Below are 23,700 nucleotides of genomic sequence, written 5' to 3'. Positions count from 1 at the left end.
GGTGTCCTGCCCAGTCCCTTGGTCTGAGGATCTATACCAACCCGCATTTTAATCTCCTATCCCTCTAGGGTTCGAGTCCGCTATCAGAAGCGACAGAAGCTGCAGTTTGAAACTAAGCTGGGCATGAATTCTCCCTTCTGAGCCATTGGCCATGGTGGCCCTTGTCCCTGGAGCTAACACCAGACCCATTCCTGAGTCTGGGGAGTTGGTATCATGAATGTTTCAGGGTTTGTTCTTGTGCCCCCTGGCATCAGAGGCCCAGCTCTGGTCATTGGAGACCCTGCTGTCTTCCTGACCCTGGGGCTCACTGTGGAGAAGCTGAGGAGCCTTGGCCGAACACGACCATTTTGGCTCTTCTCTGGCCTTACCAGGGGCACTCGAATGTATGAACTCAGGTGCATGGTAGAGGGACTCTTAGTCCTCTCCCATGGGCTGCCCCACTTCAGGGTTCCCTTACCCTTACCCGGTGTCCTCTGTTGTTGCTTCTGTGGCATACCCTTGAAGCGAGGAGCAAAGGCCTCAGCCTTTGTTAGAATAGTGTGGCCACTGCCATGGGAGATGCCGTGTTCTCCCTGCCACCTGCATCCCACCTTCCTGGGGTGCAAGCCCAGGTATGGCCCAAGGACCTCCCCTCTGGGGGGGCTTTTACTCTTGGGCTTGAAGTTGGAGAGGGCGCCCCACCTCACCCTGGAGCTTCTTCCTATGCCTGTACTCAACTGGCCACTAGTCAGTGAGTCAGTGTTGGGGACACAGTCCAGGTTTCCTATAGCTCATGCCCTTATTCTCCTGGGAGAAGTTTTTACTGGTGTATATTTTTTACTGGAAATGAGTCTTTTAGGAATGAATGTAGACTGGTTTATATTAAAACTTGTAAATTGCTTAAGAAAAACCTGTGGCTGGTCCATGAGGCAGCCATGAAGAGCCCCCCTCCCCAAGCTGAGGGCATGAGGGGAGCCCTGACAGGGAGGAAGGGAGGGCCCACATTGGTGAGTCCCCTAGGGTCTGATACGGTTTGACCCCTAGATTCAGTTCTGTGGTACAGATCCAAACACATAGCCAATCACATGGAATGACACTTTCATTGATGTTAGTTGGGGGAAGAGGTTAATGGTTATAGAGCCCAGGCCTGGGCCAACCAGGTCAGACCTCCAGCCCTGAGGGGGGCAGTGGGTACTTCTGCTGTGGTCTGAAGGCCATCCCCCACTGCGTCCTCTCAGGCAGTTAATAGATAGAATAAATTCCATTTAAAATATATGCATCTCTCTGCTTAAAAAATATTTACAGTGGAAAAGTTTGGACATTGGGGATCTGTTAACCCCACTACTTCCCAGAGAGACTGTGGAAGTAGGGACAGAAGGTGGCTGGGGCATGGCCGCTGCCACAAGGGTTTGCCCCTGCTGTGTATTTACACCTCCTATGTACACCTGCAGGGAAGGGGTCCAGCCAGGCGCATTGCTTCCCTCAGCTCGTGAATGCCAGGGCAGCATGGTGGGTGTCTAGAGGCATTCCCTTCACATAGGGTCTTGAGACATGGGATGGGGGTGTAGAGAAAGCAACCCAGAAGCCCTGTCACCTCCTCCTCCTAGAGGAGAAAACTCTTATCAGGGTCCCTGTCCAGGGCTCAAGGCTGTCTAGTCGGATTATACATGGGAGGGGCTTTGCTACCATGCAGCAGAGGCTCCTCAGCTGGTCCCCTTGGCCCCAACCTTGGGGCTGTCGGCCACTGCTCGGAGCTGCAGGTATCTGCTGAGGAGAGAGAGGTACACCAGCTCGACCAGCTGTTTGCCTGGTCCTAGGGTGGCACGGGCCTCTTCCATGCTGTGCTAAAGGCAGTGGATGCTGTAGGGTACAGTGGATGCTGCCAGAGGGCCACAGGCCAGTCTTGTTCAATCCAGCATGGCATCCAGCTGGTCAGCCAGGGCATCAAACATGGTGCTGATGTCGTCCAGAATGTGCTTGGTGGAGGTCCCAGAGGGGCTGTGGCAAGGGGAAGGGTCCAATCAGATGGACCAGTGGTCTGTAGCCCACTGCCCTGGGGAAGGAGCTGCCACTGAGCTCCTGCCTGGTGCCAAACACTTAGTGTGCATACCCTCTTGATGTTCACAACCTCCCAGGCAGCGGGAGTTACCATCTCTTCCTTACAGATGCCTTCATTGAAGCTTGGGGACAAGAGACTTACCCAAGCTCATGTACCTCTAGGTGACAGTTTCTAGGAATTCCTGCAGGTCAGATCTGGGCAACTCTAAAAGCTAGGGTCCTGCCATCCTACTAGAGGCCTCCCCAGCCCCAGACTCAACCTTCAGTGTCCCTGCAAGTGTTCCCAGGACCTATGGGAGGAGCTGTTCCTACACCCAGCCTTCCTTCCCTCCCCCTGGCACCCTGCACCCAGCTCACCCCTCTTGTTCCTCAGCGCCAATGCTCTTCTCGGCTGCCCTCAGTGCAGCTGCCAGGGATGAGCTGGTCTGCTCCAGTCTCTGCTGGGCCCTACCTGGGCCCATAGCCCCAGTGTTCTCAGGCCTTGGAGGGGGCACTGGCCGGGGGCCAAGCCGGGGAGCCAGCTTTGGGCCAGAAAATGCCAGCTGAGTGCAGGCCACAGACACAGGCTTGGGGCCTGTTCCTGTAGAGACAAAAAGGTTGGCTTGTGACTTGGCTGGGCTGGACACAACCCAGCACACAGTACCTCCTTCCCACAGGCATTGCTTTCTACCTGCTCCAGGCACCTTGAGGAGGGCAGTGGGGGCAGCCAGGTGTTCGGTCTCCACATTTTGCCTGCTTGCTGAGTGTTCCAGACTTGGGCCAGCACAGGGCACTGGGGACTGTGTTGCAGGGGTAAGAGGGGCTAGAGATCCTTGATTTGCAAGGCTGCTGGGTTCAGGCCGCAAAGGGCTGGAGGAGGCTGAAGAGGAGGCCTCGCTGGGGGCTTGGGAAGGCAGGGGTGCAGAGGAGCTAGGGGTGGCACCTGCCATCCCAAAGGCCAACAGTGCTGTCTGTAGTGGCTCTCTCTCCCTGCATTTGGGCCTCCGCTTGACAGTGTCTGACTCTGTGAGGTTGAAGTCGAGGCCCAGGGGCACGGGGGTCTCCCGGGGTGGGGGGCCAGCTGGTTTCGGCCGCTGCTTGATAGTCAGGTTCCCCTCCTCTGCAAATGGCAGCCCTTCCCCTGAGCTGCCCCGAGATGGGGGTGTTCCCTCAGAGACAGGATCCTCCTCTTCTGTGTCAGATGCTGGGCCAGCTGGGGTGGGTGGGCCAGGGGGCTCTAAGGGCCCACTTGGTTCACTCAGTGTTCTCCTTCGGGGCCCTGTTGCCCCCTCCTTGGGCCCTGGGCTCCCATCTAGTGGCAGTGGCTCTGTAGGGCCAGAAACTGAGCTGAGGCGCTTGGGGGGTGGCGGAGGGGGGCCCTTACGACGGGCCCGGAGGGCAAAGGACTGGCTGCGGGAGGTCCCTCGAGTTGGGGTTGGGCTAGGACTGGTCCGAGCAAGGGCACTGCGTCCTGGTCGCCGAGTGAGGGTAGCATAACTGCCCAAGGCACTGCCCATTGGCCCTTCAGCCTCCCCTTCAGCTTCTCCTTCAGCAGGGCCAGGGCGGCTCAGGCTGTGGGACCGGCGTTTGGGCCGAGGTGGGTCTGGGGGAGTGGCAAGAGGGCCAGCCAAGTAGGAGAAGGCCCGGGGTGCACCAGGAGGTGGCCCTGGGGCTGGGCTGGAGGGTGAGCCCTGGGGGCACATAAAAACATAAGGGGCAGGTCCTTGGCCAGAAAGTGGGGAGCAAAGCTTGGAAGGGCGCTCTGTGCCCTCTGGAAGGTTCCTCTCCTGTGGAGTGATGGGCTCTCCACCACTGGGCTGGGGGGCAGGCTGTTCTTGTGAGTGACCAGATCCCCGTGAGCGTGCTCCAATGCTCTCCTGGCTGGGGGAACGGGCAGGGGGCAGGGGAAGCGGTTCAGGGCCACCCCCTGCCATTGCTGCCTGTAGCTCTGGGCTCAGCTCACTACCCTGAAAGGTGAGGAGGCGTGGGCCAGCCACGGCTGGACCCTCCCCATTCTCCAGCCCCTCAATGGCCATCAGCTCTGGACCCCTGGCCAGCCGGCACCCGCCTTCGCCTAGGGCCTCTCCTTGTAGCAGGCTCCGCCGAAGCTCTGCCAACCGCTTCACACCCAGCATAAGCTTCTTCTGGTGCCCTGAGGGTGTGAACAGAAGCAGCTTGGTTAGAAAGGCTCATCCTGTCACCCTGGGACCTCATTCTCTCGTCTTGGAGGCCTCAGAAGGCCTCAGAGCAGTTCTCACCCAGCTTGTTGACACCTATCTCCTGCAGCTCCTCCCAGGTGAGATCGGCCACCAGCCCCATAGAGTCATAGCCGCTGCTCACCAGCTGCTTGTGATACTGTGGCAGCCCGAGTGCACACAGCCACTCCAGCAGGTCCGTCTGGAAGAGCATCATCGTTAGGCCTGGCTTCCCCCAAGCCAGAAAAGAAGGGGCATCACAAAGCCACAGCCCTGGCTGAGACTCCGAAGCCCCCACCCAGCCTCCTGCTCACCGGGATGTAACTGGGCAGCCATTCGGAGATGCTGAGCTGGGCAATCTCTGAAGCGATCTTCTTCCTGTGCCCAGGCTTGGTCACTCCAATGGCTGTCAAATCCTGCCACACCAGGCACCGACATGAGGCCCCTCCTTTGCCCACGAGGCCCTCCCTTCCCAGGCTGGAGCACCTACCTCAGGCGTCATGCGACTGATGGTTGGCACGTCATAGCCAGCCTGAAGAAAATGGGCAGTGTAGCCCTCCAGCTGGAATTCGCTCAGCCAGTTATGAATGGCCTGTGCATCCTGTGGGGGAAGGGGGAGTCAGCAGGAACTAAGCCACCAAGAAAGAAGGGCCTAGCCTCCCCCAGGGGCCTGGCCTACGTGTATGCACTAAAGCCCTTCATCATCCTCCAAGGCCCACAGCACACCCCTGGCAGAGGCCTCACCTTCCCTTCCAGCAGCTGCTCAGGCCTCACATCCTGGGTGAAGATCTCCCCAGAGCGGTGGCTGGCCAGAGGGCGGTGGCCCAGGTTGTCTTCAAGGAGAGGGAGAAATGGCCTCAGAGGTGGCAGAAGGGGGTGTCAAGCCCTCAGCCTCCCCACCTGCACCTCTCCCAACAACTGGGTCCCATTCATTCTTCTCACCTGCCAGAGGTGGGGCGTGCAGTCTTGGCAGCACCTGGTCCTCTCCGGCAGAGGGCAGCGGCTGGAGATAGAGGAGTCTACTTAGCACGTGGGGAACTGGCAGTGGGGGTGGGCCCTGCCCTGGGTCCCCAAGGTCCTCCCTCCTACCTGGGCATTCTCAATAAGGAGGCCAGTGCTGTGGCCATTGGTGCCCTCGGAACTCTGCCCGCTGCCAGCACTGCGGATGCTGCCCACACTGCCCTCACTGCCCACGCTATTCCTGTCACCTGCTGCAGGGGGCAGAAGTACAGGGGTCAGGGCCTCACTTGGCACAGCTAACAACTAACTGGCAACTTGCTGGTGCCCAGTGCTGCCCTCCGGGAGGATGTACCTGGGCTGTCTGGGCTGAGGCCCACCCGAGGGAGCTGGCCATAGGTAAGAGAGTGCAGGGGGTCATCGACAGGAAGCTGTGGTGTCCGGGAGAAGCCTGGGCGCAAGGGGGTGGACGCAGAGGGAAGACGGGGCACAGGGATGCCCACCCGCTTGCTGACCACCTCCACGATGCCTGGTGGGAAGTAGCCCACGCGGTCTGTGCCTCTTTGGCTCTCATGGATGTGGCCCTTCCAGCGGCCATCTGGATGCTGTTCAAGCACCTGTGACAGGTTGCGGTGGGAGAGGACGGTCACTCCCTAAACCAAGCAATTGACAGCCATAGAGCTCTTCCCCAGCCCCAGAGGAGCAGCCTGTGTTCCAATCCTAGCTCTGCTGCTTGCTAGCTATGTGACCTTGGGCAAGTTATTTTGACTTCTCTAAGCCTTGATTCTGTTATCACCAAAAAAGAAGAAAACACCTACCTTCCCTAGATTTGCAAAGAACTAAGTGAGAGAATATACAGACTCAGCACAGTTTGGTATCACAGTAGGTGCTCAACTAAGTCACAGCAATAGTTTCATATTCTCAAAGGAATGCCTGCACGGGCCCCTCACCGTGATGACATCCCCTGCTCGGACATTGAGAGCAGTGGGATCATGGAGGTTCCAGAAATCCTTGAGCGCTCGGACCTTCAGGATCCCCGAAGCTTCTAAGAGAAGGGGGAGGGCAGGTATCAGGTGAATGTCCTGAAGGTAGCCCCTGCCCTCCCCCAGGGAGCAGGCTTCTCTACACCCTGGCACCTACTGGAACAGCTCCAGCCCCTTGGCTGGGTCTTCTTCACACACTCACCCCGAAGTAGCTGCTTGATCTCCCGGCTGGCCTGGGAGGTGGTGAATTGGTTCACAATGTCCAGTGCAGTCTGGTTATATGTGTTCCGGATGTTCACGTCTACGCCTCCCTGGGTACACAGTACCACATGAGTGTGTGCTGAGCACTTGGCCTGTCATCTCTCCCCCAATGGTCACAGCCACCCAGGACGTGGGTACCAGTAGCACTTCAGGTCTCACAGATGAGAAAATGGAATTTCGGAGACCAAGTCAAGGACAAGCTAGTAAGAGGTAGACTTGGGGTCTAGACCAGGTGGGGCTGCTCTCCAGCCACATGGCCTTAGCACTGCTTGAAGGAAGCTAGGCTTCTTTCCACTCTTCATGCAAAACACCATGGCCTTCCCAGCTGTCTCAGTACGTGACAGAGGCTCTGTGTATACCTACCTCCAGGAGCAGCCGCACCACCTCGGTCTTGCCATATAATGCAGCCTCATGGAGCGCCGTGCCTGTCTTGGTCTGACGGTTGATCTCAATCCCAGCTCTCAGGAGTTGCCTGTGGTGGGCAGAGGGAGTCACAGTGGGGTGGGGAGGAGGCCGACTGCTGGAGCCTGGGATATTCAGAGCAAGGGAGGCACTTAGGGGGCCCCAGTGATCCCACAGGAAGGGGAAGAGGAAGTGGGGTCCCCTCAGCGGGTACCTGATGACTTCTCTGTGGCCATTCTTAGCAGCCAAATGCAGTGGCGTAGTGTAGTTGGGGTCACATGGGTCCTTGGCCTCACCTTCCAGTAACGCCACACATAAGTGGCTGTTCAGTAGCAGCTGGGCCACCTGCAGTGTGTAGCACCCAGTTAAAGCCTCGTTTTGAGACCTCACAGATGATACTCAGCACCTTAAGGGCTGCAGGCCTCACCTTGAGCCGCCCGAATTCACAGGCCAGGTCCAGAGGTGTCTTCTTGGCCTTGTTGACTAGGCATGGGTTGGACTGATGCTGGAGGAGCATTTCTGACTGGGGTGGGGGGAGGTGAGTGAGGGGACCTGGCCTGCCAGCCCCCAGCCCCTACAGGGCTCCTTGCCCCAGCGCCCCATGGGCAGGCTCACATACCACCTCATAGTGTCCGTACTGTGCGGCCAGGTGCAGAGGGATCTGCCCGTCCAGTGAGGCAGTGTTGACAGCCGCAGAGGCCCGCAGCAGCAGCCTCACAGGCTCCAACCGGCCCTGCCAGGCTGCGTAGTGCAGTGGACGCATACCTGGCAGGAGAAAGGGATTCTGAGGAAGTCCTGGGATGGGCTTGGGGTTGGGCAGATTTGAGCAGAGTATGGAGCCACCCAGACTGGGAAGGGACAGCCTGGGAGAATGTGATGCTGGCTTCATATAGGTTTGGTCAGAAAGTATTCCAGCTATATGGGGCTGAGACCAGAGACTCACTGGGCCCACTAAGGATGGATGACCTGGCAACCTCAGGACAGTGACATAACCTCTCTAAGTTTCTTCATCTGAGTAACGGAAAATCAACACCACCCACTACTCAGAAGGCTGGGAAGATTCAAGAAGGAAAGCCACCTGCAAGCCACATCTACAGGTCTGCTGGGTCCTAAGAGGAGCAAACTCTGGTCACAGGGTCTGGGTTGGGCCCCTACTTCTTCATGTTGGGGGCACACTGGGGTCTCACCATTGCTGTCTTTGATGTCAACGGTGGCCTGAGCCTCCAGCAGTAAGGCTATGAGCTCCAGGCTACCTCCCAAGGCAGCATGGTGGAGAGCAGAGAATCTGGCATGGGGACACATAAAATAGGGGGTATCAATGATCACTCCCCCATCCTTGTCTTCCATACCCAAACTCATTCTGGGGGCTGGCAGGGATGGGTTCCTTACCCGCCCCCCCACCAGCCTGCCGTGGGAGCGCACAGCAGCCCGGCCACAGCATGAAAGGGCTTAGTGTCTGGGTTGAGAAGCCTGTTTGTCTGGCGTTGCCCACCGCCCCCCCCAAGTCAGCCTAGGGGAGCGGGCCGTGGGAGCAGGCGCTCACAGGCTCCTACACTCCAGAGAGAAAAGGGGCCCAGAAGGAATCTGACCTAAGGGGCCTCCTCCCCTCGTTCAGGGCCCACTCCACAGTCAGGTGGGTGCTCGGGACCCCCTCCCTCTGGCCCTACACAAGCAGGACCCAGAGCTCTCAGCAAATACACTTCAGGGGCCAAGTCTGAGAGGGGAAGGGACTCTGGACCCCAAGGCCTTTCCCTCCTACCCCTCCCCAGGGCTCTATGCACCCCCACCCCCACCCCGCAGCTCACACTCACCCATCAGCATCCTGGTAGTTGACATTGAGTCTCTTCGTGCTGCCAAGGAGCTCTGGGGGTCAAGGTAGGGGCATAAGGGCACACAGTACCATCTGCCCTCACTCCCACCCCCACTTCCACCCAGTACTCCCTCTACCCCATCTTCCAGAGCCCACCTGACCTCTCGGTGTGCAGAAAAGCACCTGCCCCATGGCCCTTTACTGGTCCTGTCCCTATGGTTCCTGCCCTGGCTCCCAGGCTAGCAGTCCCAGGCACGGAGTGCAGGGAGCCACTGCAGCAATGGCTTAGCTTCCCTGGGGCCCCAGCCCAGCTTGTTTATAGAGTCAGAGGGGGCAGGAGGGGGCACTGGCACAATATACCCTCAACAGACTGGCCCACGGAGCACATGGTTAGCATTCCTGCCTGAATGGGCTAGGGAGCGGGTCACATTGTCCTACTGGGCCAAGGGGAATGGGTGGGGAAAGAAAGGAGTGGAGTGCTAGGTATTCAGAGAGTAGAAGAGATGCCAGGGCTGGGCTGGAGGGCCACAATCCCCACGAGGCATCCTTGAGTGGAGCCCGGAGGACAGGGCCTTGTCAGACAGACCCACACTAGCCCCAGCTCTGCATGTGCTAGCTGTGTGAGTGTGCAGGTCATTTAACATCTTGGGCTCGGTGTCCTCTGTAAATGCCCATAGGGGCTGTGAGGACAGAGCCTCTGTCTCCTGCATTCAAAAATGGTAGCTATCACCATTTAGCACTCCTTAACACGTGGGCCATTACTTTCCTGTGGACCTCCAGCAAGAGCTGGTGCCAGCTTTGGACTGTCCCCCTGGATTTCGATGGGTCTCAGCTTGCCTGGGGAGCACCTGCTGACACTGCACCCACAGCTGGGGCTGGGCTGTCTAGGCCCTGGGCAGAGGAGCTGGGGGCACTGCCTTCTGGGACAGGTGAGCACTGAGCAGCAGCTAGGCCATGTAGGGGCGGTTCTTGAAGTGTTAGGAGGGAAAGGGGAGGCCTGTCACAGACAGCCCCTGCCTCCAACTGGAACCCACCCTGTCAGGAAGGAGGGGACCTGGCTCCATCTAAGCTGGGCAAGGTGCCAAGCATGCTGGTCCAGGCCTGCCCCCCAGGCCCTGGTGGGCCCCTGAATAGCCCAGCAGCTTGGGCAAGGCAGGGCCTCATTCCAACAGGGAGGGACCAGCCCTGCAGAGGGAATCAGGGGACAGGGAGGGAAGAGACAGCTACATGTTGGACTTAGCTGAAGGACTCTATCCCAAAAAGGTAAACAGAGCAGAGTAGGGACAGAAAAGCAAGGAGATGGGGGCCACTGGGAGGAAACGCAGGCCTCCCAGTTTTCTTCTAGTCCTGTTGGAAAGTCTTTGTCACACAGAACCATTTGGGGCAGAGAAAAGAAGCAGGAAGGGCATGGTTCAAACGGTCACTCTGCCTCTCACTGGCTTTGTGACCTTGGCCAGTCATGCTGCCTCTCTTAACATCAGGGAAGACAATGAGGTCCACAGGAAAGAGACATGGAGTCTTTCAGTCAGCCTACTCTTCCATCACCCTGCTGGTCTGGTAGTCTGGGATGGGGCAGCTGGGTGGCGGGATGTGGCTCCTCCAGGGAGGGGAAGGACAATGTGACAGAAGGGACACAGGAACAGGGGCAGGGCCAGGCTGGGTGGCTCCGTTCTTTCCAGAACAATGGCCGGAAAGGTGGTGGGGGAGAGGCCCAAAATGACTGGGCTGGGGACCCCGGTGGAGAGAGGGCGGAGGGTCCTGGTTCCTGGCAGTGGCTCCAGGCACTTCCGTTACAGCACAACCTTCTTCCCCAGCCTAACTCTGGGATGGAAGGGTTACTCCTGACTTAGGCTCAAGCAGAGGATGTGAGCTCAGTCAGCCACCCCAGCCCACTGCATTTCCTTTGGCCAAAGAAGGACCTCAGAAAAAGGAGAGAAGGAAGGGCAAAAGGAAAGGGCAAAGCCCAGGCCACCTGTTCCAGGAAGAGGACCTGGGTAGGGAGAAGAGTGCAGGCTAGATTAAGACAGGAGAAGCTGAGGGAGCACCACTCTGATGCTCTCTCTTGGGATGGCCAGAGCACTCTAGCCACCGCTGCAGAATGAAAAAGGGAAGCCCTGATGCCCCTCTCCCAGAAGCCTCCTTTGTCTCTCTGGGTATAATAGAGGTGTCCACTACCACCTGTATTCGAATCAACTAGAGAACATTGTAATTTGCAATTTCCTGGCCATTTCTGGTGATTTTAATTTGGGGGGAGTCCAGTCCAGAGAATACAGGCTTCTAGAACAATCCCTAGGCAATTCTGATGTGCACAGAAAGCAATGGAGATTAGCATGGGAGCACAGCGGGGAGGGCACAGGTTTACCTCCAGTCTGCCCCGTAATGGCTATGTGACATGGAGCAAGTCACTAACCTTTTCTGAGGGTCACTTTCCTTATTTGTGTAATGGATATAGAAATTCCTATCTCACAGGGAAGTGAAAGGATTACAACATTTCATGAACCGTCAGGTCTGCAAAGGTCACCTTGTGATCTCATTTTGGTCACCAGCTTCTATGGCTTCCCAGAGGACAAGGATAGGAGGCATGGTGCCAGGGCCTGGCAAGGAGTCCCACACTTGTCACCCTGTGGTGTACCTGTACCCTGTACAGGTAAAGCCCCCTTCCTTGGACTGAGGAAAGGGACCTCCTTCTTCCACAGATGTTTCTCAGTAGGCACAGGTGGGCCTACAAGTCTAGCTACGAGATTCCAGCCACCAGTCTCTGGACCCCTCCCACTGGCCTCACTTTAAGGCCCCAGAGCTGTGTGTGAGGCCAGTAGCAGTGTGACCAAGGCCCTACTGGGCAGGTCACCAAAAACAACACAAAGGTGAGTGGGAGGGAGATAGCTCCCACTGGGCCTTGGGGCCTTCCCCTGGAACCTCCAAGTCTGTTCACCCTTATCCACTTCCCCAGGGCACAGGGACCACAGCCCAGGTCTCCACCCTGCTGTGCAGGTGGGTGCACGCCATTACTGTCTTTGCTTCTGGCACCCACACCCCAAGGTGTAGGTGGGGATAATAAGACGTCTCCAGGTAGCCTGGGGTCTCTTCCTGAGGGTAGGGCCCAGGTGTGTCTTGAAGCTTGAGCCCCCGCACTCCAGGAGACCCTCCCCTCTCTAGAGAACTCTTTCTCCAGCCCGATTTGGCAGCAGGTACCGCCTGCTGGTTTAGGATCTCAAGGGACAAGCCCAGTGGCCTCCTGGGACAGCCCAGACAGCTTGCCAGGAAGCCCAGAAGTCTATTTTCCTTGCAGGGTCTCACCACAAAGGGACTGAAGAGACAGGGCTCAGGGGTAGCCATTCACACATCCAGCCTCCATAGCCCTTGCAGGACTAGAGCCTCCAGGCTGAAGAAACCTCTAAAACATTAGCTGTAGCCACATACTCCCAGGGGACACAAGCAGGTAAGTCAGGGAGAAAAGAGCTTTAGTAAATGGTCAGATAGTGTTGAAACTCTTTTACAAATAACTTTCTTTTTACAAGCTATCTTATAGACATCCCATTAAGCTCAGATATAAACAGAGATGCTCTGGTTGCAGTGTGAACATGGGACTCGGGTAGCAATAGAGCTCTATCTCTTCAGCCCTTCCCAACACCCAGCCAGAAACCCCACAGTGCTGGAGAACACATCTGGAAAGCCACCTACTAACAGACAACTCATGAGGGCTGGAAGTTTGATCTGTTTTGTTCACTACTCTGGCCCAGGGTTTAGAAACGAACCTGATACATGATAGGTGCTCAATAAAAATTTGAATGAATGTACTTTGCAAGCAAGGAAACTGTACCAGAGAGGTTAAGTGACTTGCCTGGGGACACACAATAAAGGGAACTCAACTTCCTCTGTCTCTCCCACACAGAGGTACTACTTGTCTAGAACAGAACACTATTCTTTCCTCAAGTCCACAGATCACAATGACCGCCTCCTTCGAAGCCTTTCTCGGTAGCATTAGTACTCAGGGGATTACTGAGATGGATGGTGACCATCATATTGATGGTCTCCCCACCAAGTACTCACTTGTCTTTGAAGCCTTGACCTTGGCCACCAGTTTCTGGACACAGGTCACATCTCCATTCTTGACAGCAACGATAAGGTCCTGTTCTCGACCCATGCTGGCAGCTGGGCCAGGGCTCTAAGCTCAGGAATTCAGTGAAAAGCAGGGAGACTGGTCCAACTGTGTGTCAGCGAGCCATGCCTTAGCCCCTTGGAGGGTTCTGGGTCCTGGGGAAAACGTCTGTTGTCCCAGGCAGTGAGCTCTTGGCCAGATGCTGATGGATACACCCTCAAGGTGCTTTGTGCGCTGCCACCACAAGCAGGAAAGCCAGTCTCTGAGGGGGTGGAGGCTGTGTGGAAATCTGCACAGAAATCAGCCTGCAGCTTCCGACGGCCCTGGGATGGGCCAGGGCTGGGCCCGCCAATCTTCCCAGCTTGGTTCAGAAGCACCAATGCCCAACCAAAGAGCAGCCAGCATTCCCTCAGGCCTCACGTGGCAGAGGTGAACAGGTCTTGGGGGTCTGGAAAAGGTGTAGTGCCTCTGCCAAAGGCTGGTCCAATAGCCTGCAAGGGGCCCAGAAACAGGACACAGAGGATGAATATGACAGGCCCTCCAGGGAGCCGGGCCAAACCACCCTGGCGGCCCTTGGAGTTAAGGAGGGTCTGAGCTACTTAGAGGAGAGAGGGAGCCACTATACAGAAAGGAGTATGTACAGGGGAGAGGTGACCTTCCCAGAGTGGGAGGCTGAGTCACTGGAGCCCCAGGGCACTGGGCAGCACCTCAACTTTGGGCAGGAGGGGCCCTGGCAGCACGACACACTGGGGCAGCCCGGGCCAGCAGCCCGTTCTCCACAGCCGGAGGCTCTGACACCCACAGACAACTGGCAGGCCCCAGGAGGTGGGGCGTGGGAGGGTGGCACAGGCAGACGGGCAGGGGTCACTCCCTGTCCAAAGCGCCTGCCCCCAGCCTCCTCCCTACCTAGGCTTGACCTTAATAGCTGGATAGCCTAGTGCTCTTTATGAACTTAGGGGATGCCCCCCATTTCTATGGCACCTGTTGCTGACCCTTCATCACCCCTGTATGCTGTGAGGGAGCAGCTGGGCAGAGGGCAGAGAACAGAGACAGAGTTGGGGCACTGCTGGCCAACGGGCCCCTCAAGCCTGAACCTGAAGCCCAGACCCTCAACTTCACTGCAGAAAAGCTTACGTCAGTTCCTCGGTGGCGGCGAATTTGTTGCCAGAATCTTGCGGCAATGAGACCCGTGCAGGCCTGGGGCCCTGGCAGGGAACCCCTCACTCCCCAAAAGTCCCAAGTCCAACCCAGAGGGCACTCCCCCTCATGGCCCACGGCCCACACAAGGGGGTGGGTACCCCTGGCAGTGCCTGGGGTCGGCTGACTCCCCCGCCCCTCGGAATGCCCCTCCACCGCCGCGCAATCCCCCCAGCCGAGCCCAGCCCGGGCCGACCCCGGGAACAAAGCAGCGGGATGGGTAGGGAGGGCCAAGAGCCGGAGGGATAGATGGGAGAGGACGAGAAAGGGGGCGCGAAAAGGACGGAAGGAGCGGAGAGATGGGGGCGCCCGCAGATCCCACAAGAAAAGTTAGTTTATGCCTGCCCCCAAAGGTGCTGACCCCCAGCTCAAGCCCGGCAGTCTCACCTTTCCCGGTCACCCCGCCAGGGGTCCGGCTGACCCTGCTCGGTCCCTGGCACTCTGGACGCTGGCTCCCACTGCCCCCCCACCCCACCCCTTTCTCCTCCTTCTCCTCCTTTTCCAAGGCCGGCTCTGCGCCTCCCGCAGGAAATCCCGCCCCTCCCCCCTCCCTCCCTCCGGATCGGGCGCGAGGCACAGTCCCGGCCGCGCAGTCGGGCTGTCAATCAGAGTCCTGGATCCCGCCCCCATCCGCGCCAGACCCCGCCCCCATCAGCAGTAGTAGGGACCTGGGCCACTGGACGGATCAGCGCATGCGCGCAGGTGAAAATGAGCGCGCAGGGTGGTGCTGGGCGGGGGGGGGGGCAGTTGAGCGGGTTCGCACCGCTGTGTCCGGGTTGTGGAAGTTGGGTAATCTGGGATACTTCGAAAGACAAGCTACCATAGTTATGACTGAGTGGGACATAAGACGTGATATGAAGGGTTTTGGCCGCCGAGACCCAAGGACCCTACTTGGGGAGTCCCCTTCCTTTTTGCGCCCTGTGCCTCCCCGGACTCCCGCAGACCTCCATCCACAACCAGAGTCACCCACAACCGACCCAAAGCAGCTGGCCGGAGCAATGGTGCCACCTCGTGGACAGTGCGGGAGCAACGCAAGGTGCCGCGCGGGGACCCCAGCCTCGAGGAGGTGCTATTGGAGGATGGGGTGGCGCTTCAGCACCAACGTGGGCCGGACAGCGCCTCCCACCCTAGGACCGGCTTCGGAGCCCCTCGGAAGGGAAAAAACAGCAGAACCTGAAGGAACTCCGAACCTCTCTGGATTGTTCCTGAGACTCCGGTGGCTTCCAGTTTGCAAAGCTGAAATTCGGAAACTTAACCGCTCTCCCTTCTCTGAGTCCCTCTTCCCCATTTTTCCCTTTAGTTCCTGGGGACTAGGCAACCCAGGGTTGCGGGGAAGGCGATTGCACACTTGACTTTTCATGCTACGCTACTAGATGCCAGATCAGGTTGGGCTGATGGGCTGATGGGCTGGGGGAATGGCTTCAGTGGTAGACCGCATGCCTAGCAAGCGTGAGGTCCTGAGTTCAAACTCCAGTATCTCCAAGAACAAAGAAAAAATTTGACTGGAGAGGATCCCCGAGAAGGGCTAGGAACAAGGATAAGAGAGTTTGTACACATCCAGAAACCTGCAAACCGAACTCAACACCGGGAATCGAAGCACACATGTGTAGGCAGGCGCTAGGACCCAAGAGAGACTGGAGCGGAGGTCGCACCCGTAGGCTCTAGGACCGCGAAGGGCTCCGGCGGTGGGCGGGGCATAGGCAGCGCGCGCGCAGCCGCAGACGGAGGCCAGATGGAGCCCGAACCGGACCCCGGGACCGTGGAGGTTCCCGCTGGGCGCGTGCTCAGGTGCGGCGGGAACCAGGGGCCGGTTGTGGGGCGTCGGGTGAGCGTGGGCAGAATCTAAGCAGGGTGGCCGTGATGCGCGAGTGCCGATCCTGTGTTCCCTTTCTTCCCCAGTGCCCCCGAGCTCCTTGCCGCGCGATCGCGGTCTCAAAAGCTGCCCCAGCGATCGCATGGCCCCAAGGACTTCCTCCCCGACGGCTCGGCGGCCCAGGCCGAGCGGCTGCGCCTGTGTCGCCAAGAGCTCTGGCAGCTGCTGGCCGAGGAGCGCGTGGAGCGCCTGTAAGCCGGGCGGGATGGGGGACTGAGGGACCCGGCCCACTGCCCCGGTAGACCGAGACCGACCCCAGCCTCTTCCCACTCCTCGCCAGGGGCAGCTTGGTGTCCGCCGAGTGGAGACCGGAAGAGGGCTTTGTGGAGTTGAAGTCTCCTGCGGTGAGCATCTGGGACAGGGGACCCGTCTTCTCTGTCCTCTTAACTCCTTTGTGACACTTGCCTGTGGGTCTCACACAGGGTAAATTCTGGCAGACCATGGGCTTCTCAGAGCAGGGCCGGCAGCGGCTTCACCCCGAAGAGGCTTTGTATCTGCTGGAGTGTGTGAGTGGGGCCCTGGGAGGGTAAAGAAGAGTTTGGGACTAAGGGACTAAGGAATGGAAAAGACACGTTTTTATTGGACAAAAAGCATATACAACTACGTTTTCCATGAACTTACATTGGAACTTCTAGAGCAGGAGACGAATATATGCAGAGAGCAGGAAGTCCAAATTAGGCTGCTGCTCCCCTTTTCCGGTTGACCATATTCTTACTGTGATGCTGGGAGGTGGTGGGATGCCAGAACCAGGAAATTGCCCCATTTGGCTGTGGCACTGCAGAAACAGTGCACAGCTGAGCAGTTGGGCCCACTTCCAGGGCTCTATTCACCTCTTCCACCAAGACTTGCCGCTGTCTATCCAAGAGGCCTACCAGTTGCTGCTGACAGATGACAGCTTGACTTTTCTGCAGTACCAGGTATCTGCTTCCCCTCCTCCCCCCAGGGAGACTACCCATTTGTTGAGTGAATGAGTAGTGACAAGTACCTGTGAGCTGAACAGTGTCACATGCTGGGGCTACAAGATAGACAAATGCTGTGCTGTCACAAGGCTTACCTTCTAATGGTGGCAACTAGACAATAAAAAGCAAGTGTGGGGTATGGTGGTACATGCCTGTAATTCCAGCTCTCAGGAGACTGAGTCAGGAGGATCAAGAAGTCAAGGCCAGTCTAGGGTGTCATTGACTGAAAAGAAATTTGTGAATTTGAGAAATGTTTTAGAGAAAGAATGGACAGGACTTTGCCAATAGATTGGATGTCAAAATCCAGGAATTCTGCCTGTGATTAGGGCATGAGCTAGGAGGGGATGTAGAGAATGACTTACGTCTGGAGAAACTACTGGATGGTGGTTTGGTTGTTTTTTTTTTTTTTTTTTTTTTTTTTTTTTTGTAGTACTGGGGTTTTGAACTCACTCCACCAGCCCTTTTAGTGATGGGTGTTTTTTCAAGATAGGGTCTCACGAACTATTTGTCTGGATTGACTTCAAACTATGATTCTCCTGTTCTCTGCCTCCTGAGTAGCTAGGATTGCAGGTGTGAGCCACCAGTGCCGGTCTTAGCTGTTTTTAACATTGAGCTTAACATTTTTCCCCTTCTCTTGAGGTCTTCAGCCACCTGAAGAGACTGGGCTATGTGGTTCGACGATTTCAACCAAGGTAAGTCCCATTCTCTTTTCCTTACATTCATTCTAATCCTGGGACCTGGCTGACTAGTCCCAGGTGGACAGTGGCTTCAGCTTACCTGGAACCTTTGGCTGGAGTGCAGCTCCCTAGATATGGGCCAGGCCTGAGCTGGAAGTGCTGAGAGGAATGTGGGAACAAATTCCATTGTTGCACTTACTCCTGGGATCTCAAATTGACACCCATCTTTAAATAAGGACTGAGCACCTGCAGTATTGCAACAGCACCTGGCACTTAGCAATTGTGCAGGCAGATCTGTGGAATGCATGCATGAATGAGGGACTGAGTGAGGAACTTATCCTTGAGTCAGTTTTCACATTTTTTTTGCAGTACTGGAGCTTGAACTCAGGGCTTCACACTTGTTAGGCAGGTGCTGCAGCCCAGTTTCACTCCCCCACCTACCACACACACACATTTGCTAGGCAGATGTTCTACCACTTGAGCCACTCTGCAGCCCTTTTGTGTGTGTGTGTGTGTTGAGAATTTTCAAGATAGGGTCTCACAAACTATCTTCCCAGGCTGGCTTTGAACTTCGATCCTCCTGATCTCTGCCTCCCAAGTAGCTAGGATTACAGGCGTGAGCCACTGGTGCCCGGCAGGTCTCACATTTCTTATGCTATATTAGATAGCCTTCCTTCATCACTTTAGTAACCCCACATTGTTGAGAACCACAGAAGCTGCTACAGCTTTTGCAGTTACATGGTGTACCTCCAAAGCTCTAAAATGGTCATGTCCTTTATTTTTTGAGCCATGGAATCTGTCCTAGGTTCCCACCTGGGAATGTGCATTTGGCCTATCATTGACCACTTGCCGGTGTCAGGCCCTGCAAATCATTGCTGAGAAACAGCTGAGCCAAATTGCTGCCTACACACTGCTTGCATTTTTTAGTGAGCATACACACACACTGTCACTTTGCAAATCAACATGCTTGGAAACAGCCTAAGAACTTAGCAAACTAGGGTTTATCAGCTGAGCTTAGTTGTGCACACCTGTAATATCAGCACTTGGAAGGCTGAGGCAGAAGGATCATGAATTTGAGGCCAGCCTGAACTACAAAGCCAGACCCTGTCTCAAAAAAAAAAAAGGAAAATCTTGAGTTTATCCCTTAGAGTAATGCTGTCTCGTAGAACGTTCTGTAGTGATGAAAACGTCCTGTGTCTATGCTGTCCAACATTTGTGATGTGTGTAACAGTGCCACTAAATTTGTCATTTCATTTAACTTTAACTTGAGAGACACTGTGGCTAGTGTCTAGGGTGTTGAAGAGTGCAGCATTAGAAGTCATTAAAAAACTCATGGCAGGAAGAATGCTATAGTGATAAGGGGCTGGGAGCCCACAATATATAAGTAACAAAAAGGAAAGGTTAAAGGTTGGGCATAGTGATACATGCCTATAATCCCAGCACTCAGGAGGCAGAGGCAGGAGGGTTGCAAGTTTAAAGACAGCCCGGGCTACATAGCAAGTTCCAGGACAGCATGTATACAGCAAGATCCTATCTCAAAAAACAAACAGACATGAGCCTTTTATTCCCATTTCCTGTGTAGAAAGGAGGAACTGTTTCTGCCCCTCTTCCCCCACTTCTTCCTACTTTGTCCTGTTACACCAAAATAAATCTTTGCTAAAACTTAAAAAACAACAACAAAAACAAACATGATAAAGCAATGCCTTTTTTTGGTGGTACTGAGGTTTGAACTCAGGGCCTCCCGATTGATAGGCAGATGCTCCACCACTTCAGACACAATGCCATTTTTGTCACCTGCTTTGCAAGCATGAAGCCCTGAGTTCAATCCCCAGTACTGCCCAAAAAGAAACAAAGAAAAGGAGGGAAGGAAGGGACGGACGGAGGGAGGAAGATTAGTCAGTATGTATATATAAGAAACAAAAATATTACCAGTGGTTATCCAAGATTTTTATTTTCATCTTTTTTTTTTTTTTTTTTTGCATTTCCCAAGTCTTCCAGTTGCTCTTGGTTTTTCTCAACAGTGATTAATCATTTATATATATTTTTTGTGGCACTGGGGATTGAACCCAGGGTCTTGCAGGTAGGGTCAGGCAAGTGCTCTGACTAATCATGCATTGTTGGTTTATGCCATTGACCACTGAACAAAGGCACACGACTAGACCCTGCTGGCTGCCCCCTGTGCCCTTCATGCAGGTCTGATCAGAGCCTTAGCCCTTGGGTGTAGCTCTAACCCTGGCCCCTGACTTGTCCTCTTGGCCAGTCCCTCACAAATTCCGCCAGGAGCAGCAGTCTGAAGAGGTGGATCTGTTGCCCGCCTGCTGTTCTCACCCCACAGCTCTATCCTGTCTCCTTACGAGAGGCTGCTGAACTTGGATGGCTGCGCCCAGCGCCTAGATGATAGGACTGGCAAGAGGAAGAGGAGTGCCAGCTCTAGGTATGTCCCCTGTTGTGGTCACTGCCAGGGAGTGCCTCGAATTAAGAGGTGGGCTTGGGCCTCTGCATGAGCACAGGCTCAGGGACACAGCAGGGACCCTGTCCTCAGCTGAGTAGGACATGTAAGCCTCAGCGATAAGGAGCAGATGTGCCGCTTTTCTTCCCACATCCCCTAGGTCTGTTAATAAGAAGGCCAAGGCTCCGGAGAACTCCCTGCCACCCTGGAGCCTGGTGCCTTCCAGCCCACCTGCCTGTGACCAGAACAACCAATGTCCAGAGGAGAAATATCAGGAGTCAAGCCCCAGGAAAGGCCCAGGAGGCCCCTTTCAGCCTCTGGAGTCCCTGGATCCCTGCCCTAGTCTGCCTAGAAAGGGTGTAGTATGTAGTCAGGAAAGTGACAAAGTAGAGAACGGAGTTAAGGGGGCTTGTAAGCCACGCTGGAACTTTGAGCAGATCTCGTTCCCCAACATGGCTTCAGATAGCCGCCACACCTTCCTGCCTGCCCCAGCCCCAGAGCTGCTCCCCGCCAATATCACTGGGCGGGAGATAGATGCTGAGTCCTGGTGCCAGAAGCTGAACCAGCGGAAGGAGAAGCTCTCCCGAAGAGACAGGGAACACCAAGCAGAGGCCCAGCAATTCCGGGAGGACCTAAATGCAGACCCCGAGGTGCAGCGTTGCTCTAGCTGGCGTGAGTACAAGGAGCTGCTGCAGAGACGACACCTGCAAAAGAGCCCTAGCTGCCCCCCACACCTGTGGAGCCAGCCCGTCACCCCCTTGCTGAGCCCGAGCCAGGCAAACTCTCCAGGTATCTCTTCACCTGGCCATAGTTCTGCAGGCCACTGACAGCTGCAGAATCACAAGACTTTGAAAGGGGTGTGGATTGACAGGGCAAGTTGAGGCCAAAGCTGTAGGAGGAGAGCTGTCCAGTGGAGTGGAACCCACAAAGACAGTTCTGTGGGTAGTGGCAGCAGCAGTAGCAAAGCCCACAGGGGAAGTTTTAGCCATGGTGAGTCAGTGCCCAGGGAAAACCAACAGAGTGGAAATTACACCTGTATCCTTAAAACCATAACCAAGATAACGGGAATGGCTTTGCCACCAAGTAGCTGTGGGCTCCTCTCCTTCCAAGACTGCTAGTTAGAGATGCCCTCTTGGTCAATAAGAGGAAGGCTCATTGTCTGCTCTTTTTGTTTTGTTTTGTTTTTGGGGGGGAGGGGGGAACACTGGGTTTGAACTCAGGACCTCATGCTTGTGAGGCAGGTGCTCTTAACACTTGAGCCACTCCACCAGCGTTTTTTTCAAGATAGTCTCGTGAACAACTTGTCTGGGCTGGCTTCGGACTGCCATCCTCCTGATCTCTGCCTCCTGAGTAGCTAGGATTACAGGTGTGAGCAGCTTGCTCTTGAGGTTTTAACTAATAGGGCAAGAATGGCCTTAGTGAAATGTCATAATGGATTCAGATCTACTTAGAATTATCGTGGGAACATAATTGTAACTAACTAGATTAGGGTTGCCAGATTGGATGGATGTGAATATTAGATTAAGACAACTAATTTTTAGTGTAAGTGTTCCAAATATTGTATGGGACATACTTACACTAAAATAATTTTGGTGAAGCTGGCAACCCTAAACTAGGTAGATTTGGCAATGTCAAAGGCATATTTCAAAGGTCAGCTCCCCTCACCAACACTTTGTTTTCACTGTCCTTGTAGCCATGGTTCTTCAGCATATCTCCGTGCTGCAGACAACACACCTTGCAGATGGAGGTGCCCAGTAAGTTTCCAAGCTGTGCCCTTTTCCATGATACTGTGGAGGCCAGGTGCCGTGACAGCTGGGACTTGGTTCCTTAAGTTGGGTGTGAGCTAGAGATTGCTCCAGGGACCTCTACCCACATCCCTAGCTCCCAGCCACAGCTACTGTTCATGTATGTCTAGGGGGGAGGGAGGAATGGCAGACAGGCTGGTTTATCCCAAAGTTCAGAGTCCCTCCCCTCTTTAAGTAGTATCTCACAGCCTCAGATCCCCCTGGGAAAGACTGCTTCCTTGAGCTGGTGATGGGAAAGGGTGTAATAAAAAGGAAAGGTGGGAGAGGAGAGTTCTTATGCCAAGGTCTCACTCTCCTCAGACTGCTGAAGAAGCCCAGAGGCTTAGAGATCAGCTTTGATGTTTACCAGGCTGATGCTGTGGCCACATTCCGAAAGAACAACCCTGGCAAACCCTATGCCCGGATGTGCGTTAGTGGGTATGAGATGTTTTCCTGTGGACTATGTAGACTTTCTCTCCATCCCTGTGTCCAGTTTGCCAATCCCTGAGAATCTGAGGTCCAGAGAGGTTAAATGACCTTCACAAGGACACACAGCCAGTTAGTGCTGTAGGAACCCATTTCCCAACCCTTGTCTCCTTGTCGCTGGCCTTTTGGGGTAGTCTCTCTCCTAATGCCACTTTAGTCCTGGGCTCACCCAGCAGGAGGAGTATGGGTGGGAGAGAGTTACAGGTTTTTAATGGTGAGAACCCCTTTATTCCTTGCTCCCTATTCAACCAGGGCTCTGGAGCACTCTTGGAGAGCTGATCAGAGCTATGGACTTTACAGACAAGAGAGTCCAAGGGTCAGAAATCTGGCACCCAACTCTTGTCTTATGATTGCCCTTCCCCGGGAGCACCAGAGGGACTGGGGTCTTAGGGCTTATAGGTGGGCTCTGGCCAGGTCTCAATCTAACTCTTATTCCTACAGATTTGATGAACCTGTCCCAGACCTCTGCAGCCTCAAGCGGTTGTCCTACCAGAGTGGGGATGTCCCTCTGATCTTTGCCCTGGTGGATCACGGTGACATCTCCTTCTATAGCTTCAGGGACTTCACGCTGCCCAGCGATCTGGAACACTGACCACACAGCTGGGGTTGGGGAGGGGGTGTAGGAGGGAAGCTGCAACCTGCTCTGGGGCACCTGGACTGTGTTCTCAGGGACCGTGTCAGCTGCCTCCTGTACTAAACTTACATGGAGCAATAGTGGTCTCTGTGGGCCTTGGCCCTGGGCATCCGATGCTTGCAGAAAAATGAAACCCTGACCTGTGCCTCTACTTACCTGGCCTCTGCTGCGCTTTCAAGCCCCACACCTGAGCGCTGCCTTGCAGTGACCCCCTTGGAACTCAGGACTCAATTTCAGAGGCCCAGGAGGTGGGGCAAAAGAGCGGACTCTGTGCCTTTCAACGAGGGTGCCTGCTTCATGCCATAAAAAGCCAACGCCATTAAAAAATCTTTTTTTTTTTTTATCCTGCTGTGGCTGGAATATATTGGACAACCCTCATCCCCTCACCCTTGCTTTCACTCAGGGAGAGCCACCTCTCCCAGGTGTAGAACTTAAGAGCTCACAGGAGGGCCAGGTTCGCCTCGGAGAAGATGGCTAGTCTCAGGGCTTTTGAAAGGTACTCGGAGGAGGGAGGCCAGTACCCAATCAGTCTTCCCCTGAATCGCTGCTGTGTAGGGGTAGAAGGGTAGCCAAGCGGCATATGCTGGTGTGGACTGAACCCCGGCAGCTGTGCAATGGAGTACCCAGTTCTCATCAGCTCTAGGACTCCACGCCCCTTCTGCTCCTGTCTCTTACTCCGACCCCCTCTCTCGCTTAAGCTCAAAACTCCCACCGCTGTTGCTGTTCCTTGGGGGCCTCCGGACTCAGCCTGCCTCTGCAGTAGACTCAGAGGAGAGGGCCGGCCAGGAGAGAAGACGCCTCTCTATATACCACCCTACTCGTGGGTCCCCAAACCTGGCCCAGCGTCAGCTGATCACCCTCTTCCTGCTGAGCGCTCTCAGGAGGTGCTGGCCAGGCTATGCTCCTCCTTCTACAGCT

At 55.5% G+C, this 23,700-nt stretch overlaps 3 protein-coding genes across 21 annotated transcripts in view; 2 read left to right on the top strand and 1 right to left on the bottom strand.

Annotated features, from left to right (window-relative positions):
- Positions 1-1,254, top strand: part of Tmem94 (transmembrane protein 94) — a 36,679-nt gene extending 35,425 nt beyond the window's left edge. For all 17 annotated transcript variants that reach the window (XM_074045155.1, XM_020156376.2, XM_074045157.1 and 14 more), the window contains one exon: positions 69-1,254. In XM_074045155.1, the coding sequence (XP_073901256.1) occupies positions 69-141 (73 nt within the window). In that variant the 3' untranslated portion in view covers positions 142-1,254. The remainder of the gene's footprint in view (positions 1-68) is intronic.
- Positions 1,061-14,431, bottom strand: Caskin2 (CASK interacting protein 2). 2 transcript variants are annotated; one of them, XM_020156406.2, is made up of 20 exons: positions 14,308-14,431; positions 12,675-13,214; positions 8,626-8,677; positions 8,002-8,099; positions 7,434-7,579; positions 7,242-7,337; positions 7,029-7,159; positions 6,776-6,884; positions 6,354-6,462; positions 6,119-6,213; positions 5,524-5,785; positions 5,301-5,422; positions 5,154-5,214; positions 4,956-5,044; positions 4,702-4,812; positions 4,526-4,627; positions 4,275-4,413; positions 2,708-4,168; positions 2,395-2,617; positions 1,061-1,977 (listed from the first exon to the last, which is right to left on the bottom strand). In XM_020156406.2, the coding sequence occupies exons 2-20, from the start codon at positions 12,766-12,768 to the stop codon at positions 1,887-1,889; spliced, it is 3,591 nt and encodes a 1,196-aa protein (XP_020011995.1). In that variant the 5' UTR covers positions 12,769-13,214; positions 14,308-14,431; the 3' UTR covers positions 1,061-1,886. The 2 variants fall into 2 exon arrangements, with proteins under 2 accessions (XP_020011995.1, XP_073901259.1); XM_074045158.1 differs by lacking the exon at positions 14,308-14,431 and adding an exon at positions 13,858-14,023.
- A 1,163-nt stretch (positions 14,432-15,594) lies between these two features.
- Positions 15,595-23,120, top strand: Tsen54 (tRNA splicing endonuclease subunit 54). Of its 2 annotated transcripts, none has more exons than XM_074045130.1 (11): positions 15,595-15,708; positions 15,820-15,984; positions 16,074-16,137; positions 16,216-16,299; positions 16,612-16,710; positions 17,392-17,444; positions 19,765-19,863; positions 20,039-20,550; positions 21,572-21,632; positions 21,984-22,100; positions 22,590-23,120. In XM_074045130.1, the coding sequence occupies exons 1-11, from the start codon at positions 15,653-15,655 to the stop codon at positions 22,738-22,740; spliced, it is 1,461 nt and encodes a 486-aa protein (XP_073901231.1). In that variant the 5' UTR covers positions 15,595-15,652; the 3' UTR covers positions 22,741-23,120. The 2 variants fall into 2 exon arrangements, with proteins under 2 accessions (XP_073901231.1, XP_020011880.1); XM_020156291.2 differs by having other exon boundaries at positions 20,039-20,667.
- Positions 23,121-23,700: the final 580 nt, after the last annotated feature.

Source organism: Castor canadensis, chromosome 11, assembly GCF_047511655.1.
Source record: "Castor canadensis chromosome 11, mCasCan1.hap1v2, whole genome shotgun sequence".
Classification (NCBI taxonomy): Eukaryota; Metazoa; Chordata; class Mammalia; order Rodentia; family Castoridae; genus Castor; species Castor canadensis.
Note: the sequence above shows the minus strand (reverse complement) of the source record. Positions and strands in the feature narration are given on the sequence as shown.

Coding starts and splice junctions, on each gene's coding strand:
- Caskin2 (XM_020156406.2), bottom strand. CDS start 12,768: ATGGGTCGAGAACAGGACCTTATCGTTGCTGTCAAGAATGGAGATGTG. Junction 6,463..6,775: donor TGGTGCGGCTGCTCCTGGAG/GTAGGTATACAC, acceptor CTGTGTACCCAG/GGAGGCGTAGACGTGAACAT. Junction 4,813..4,955: donor AGCAGCTGCTGGAAGGGAAG/GTGAGGCCTCTG, acceptor CTTCCCCCACAG/GATGCACAGGCCATTCATAA.
- Tsen54 (XM_020156291.2), top strand. CDS start 15,653: ATGGAGCCCGAACCGGACCCCGGGACCGTGGAGGTTCCCGCTGGGCGC. Junction 16,711..17,391: donor TGACTTTTCTGCAGTACCAG/GTATCTGCTTCC, acceptor CCTTCTCTTGAG/GTCTTCAGCCACCTGAAGAG. Junction 17,445..19,764: donor GTTCGACGATTTCAACCAAG/GTAAGTCCCATT, acceptor CTCACCCCACAG/CTCTATCCTGTCTCCTTACG.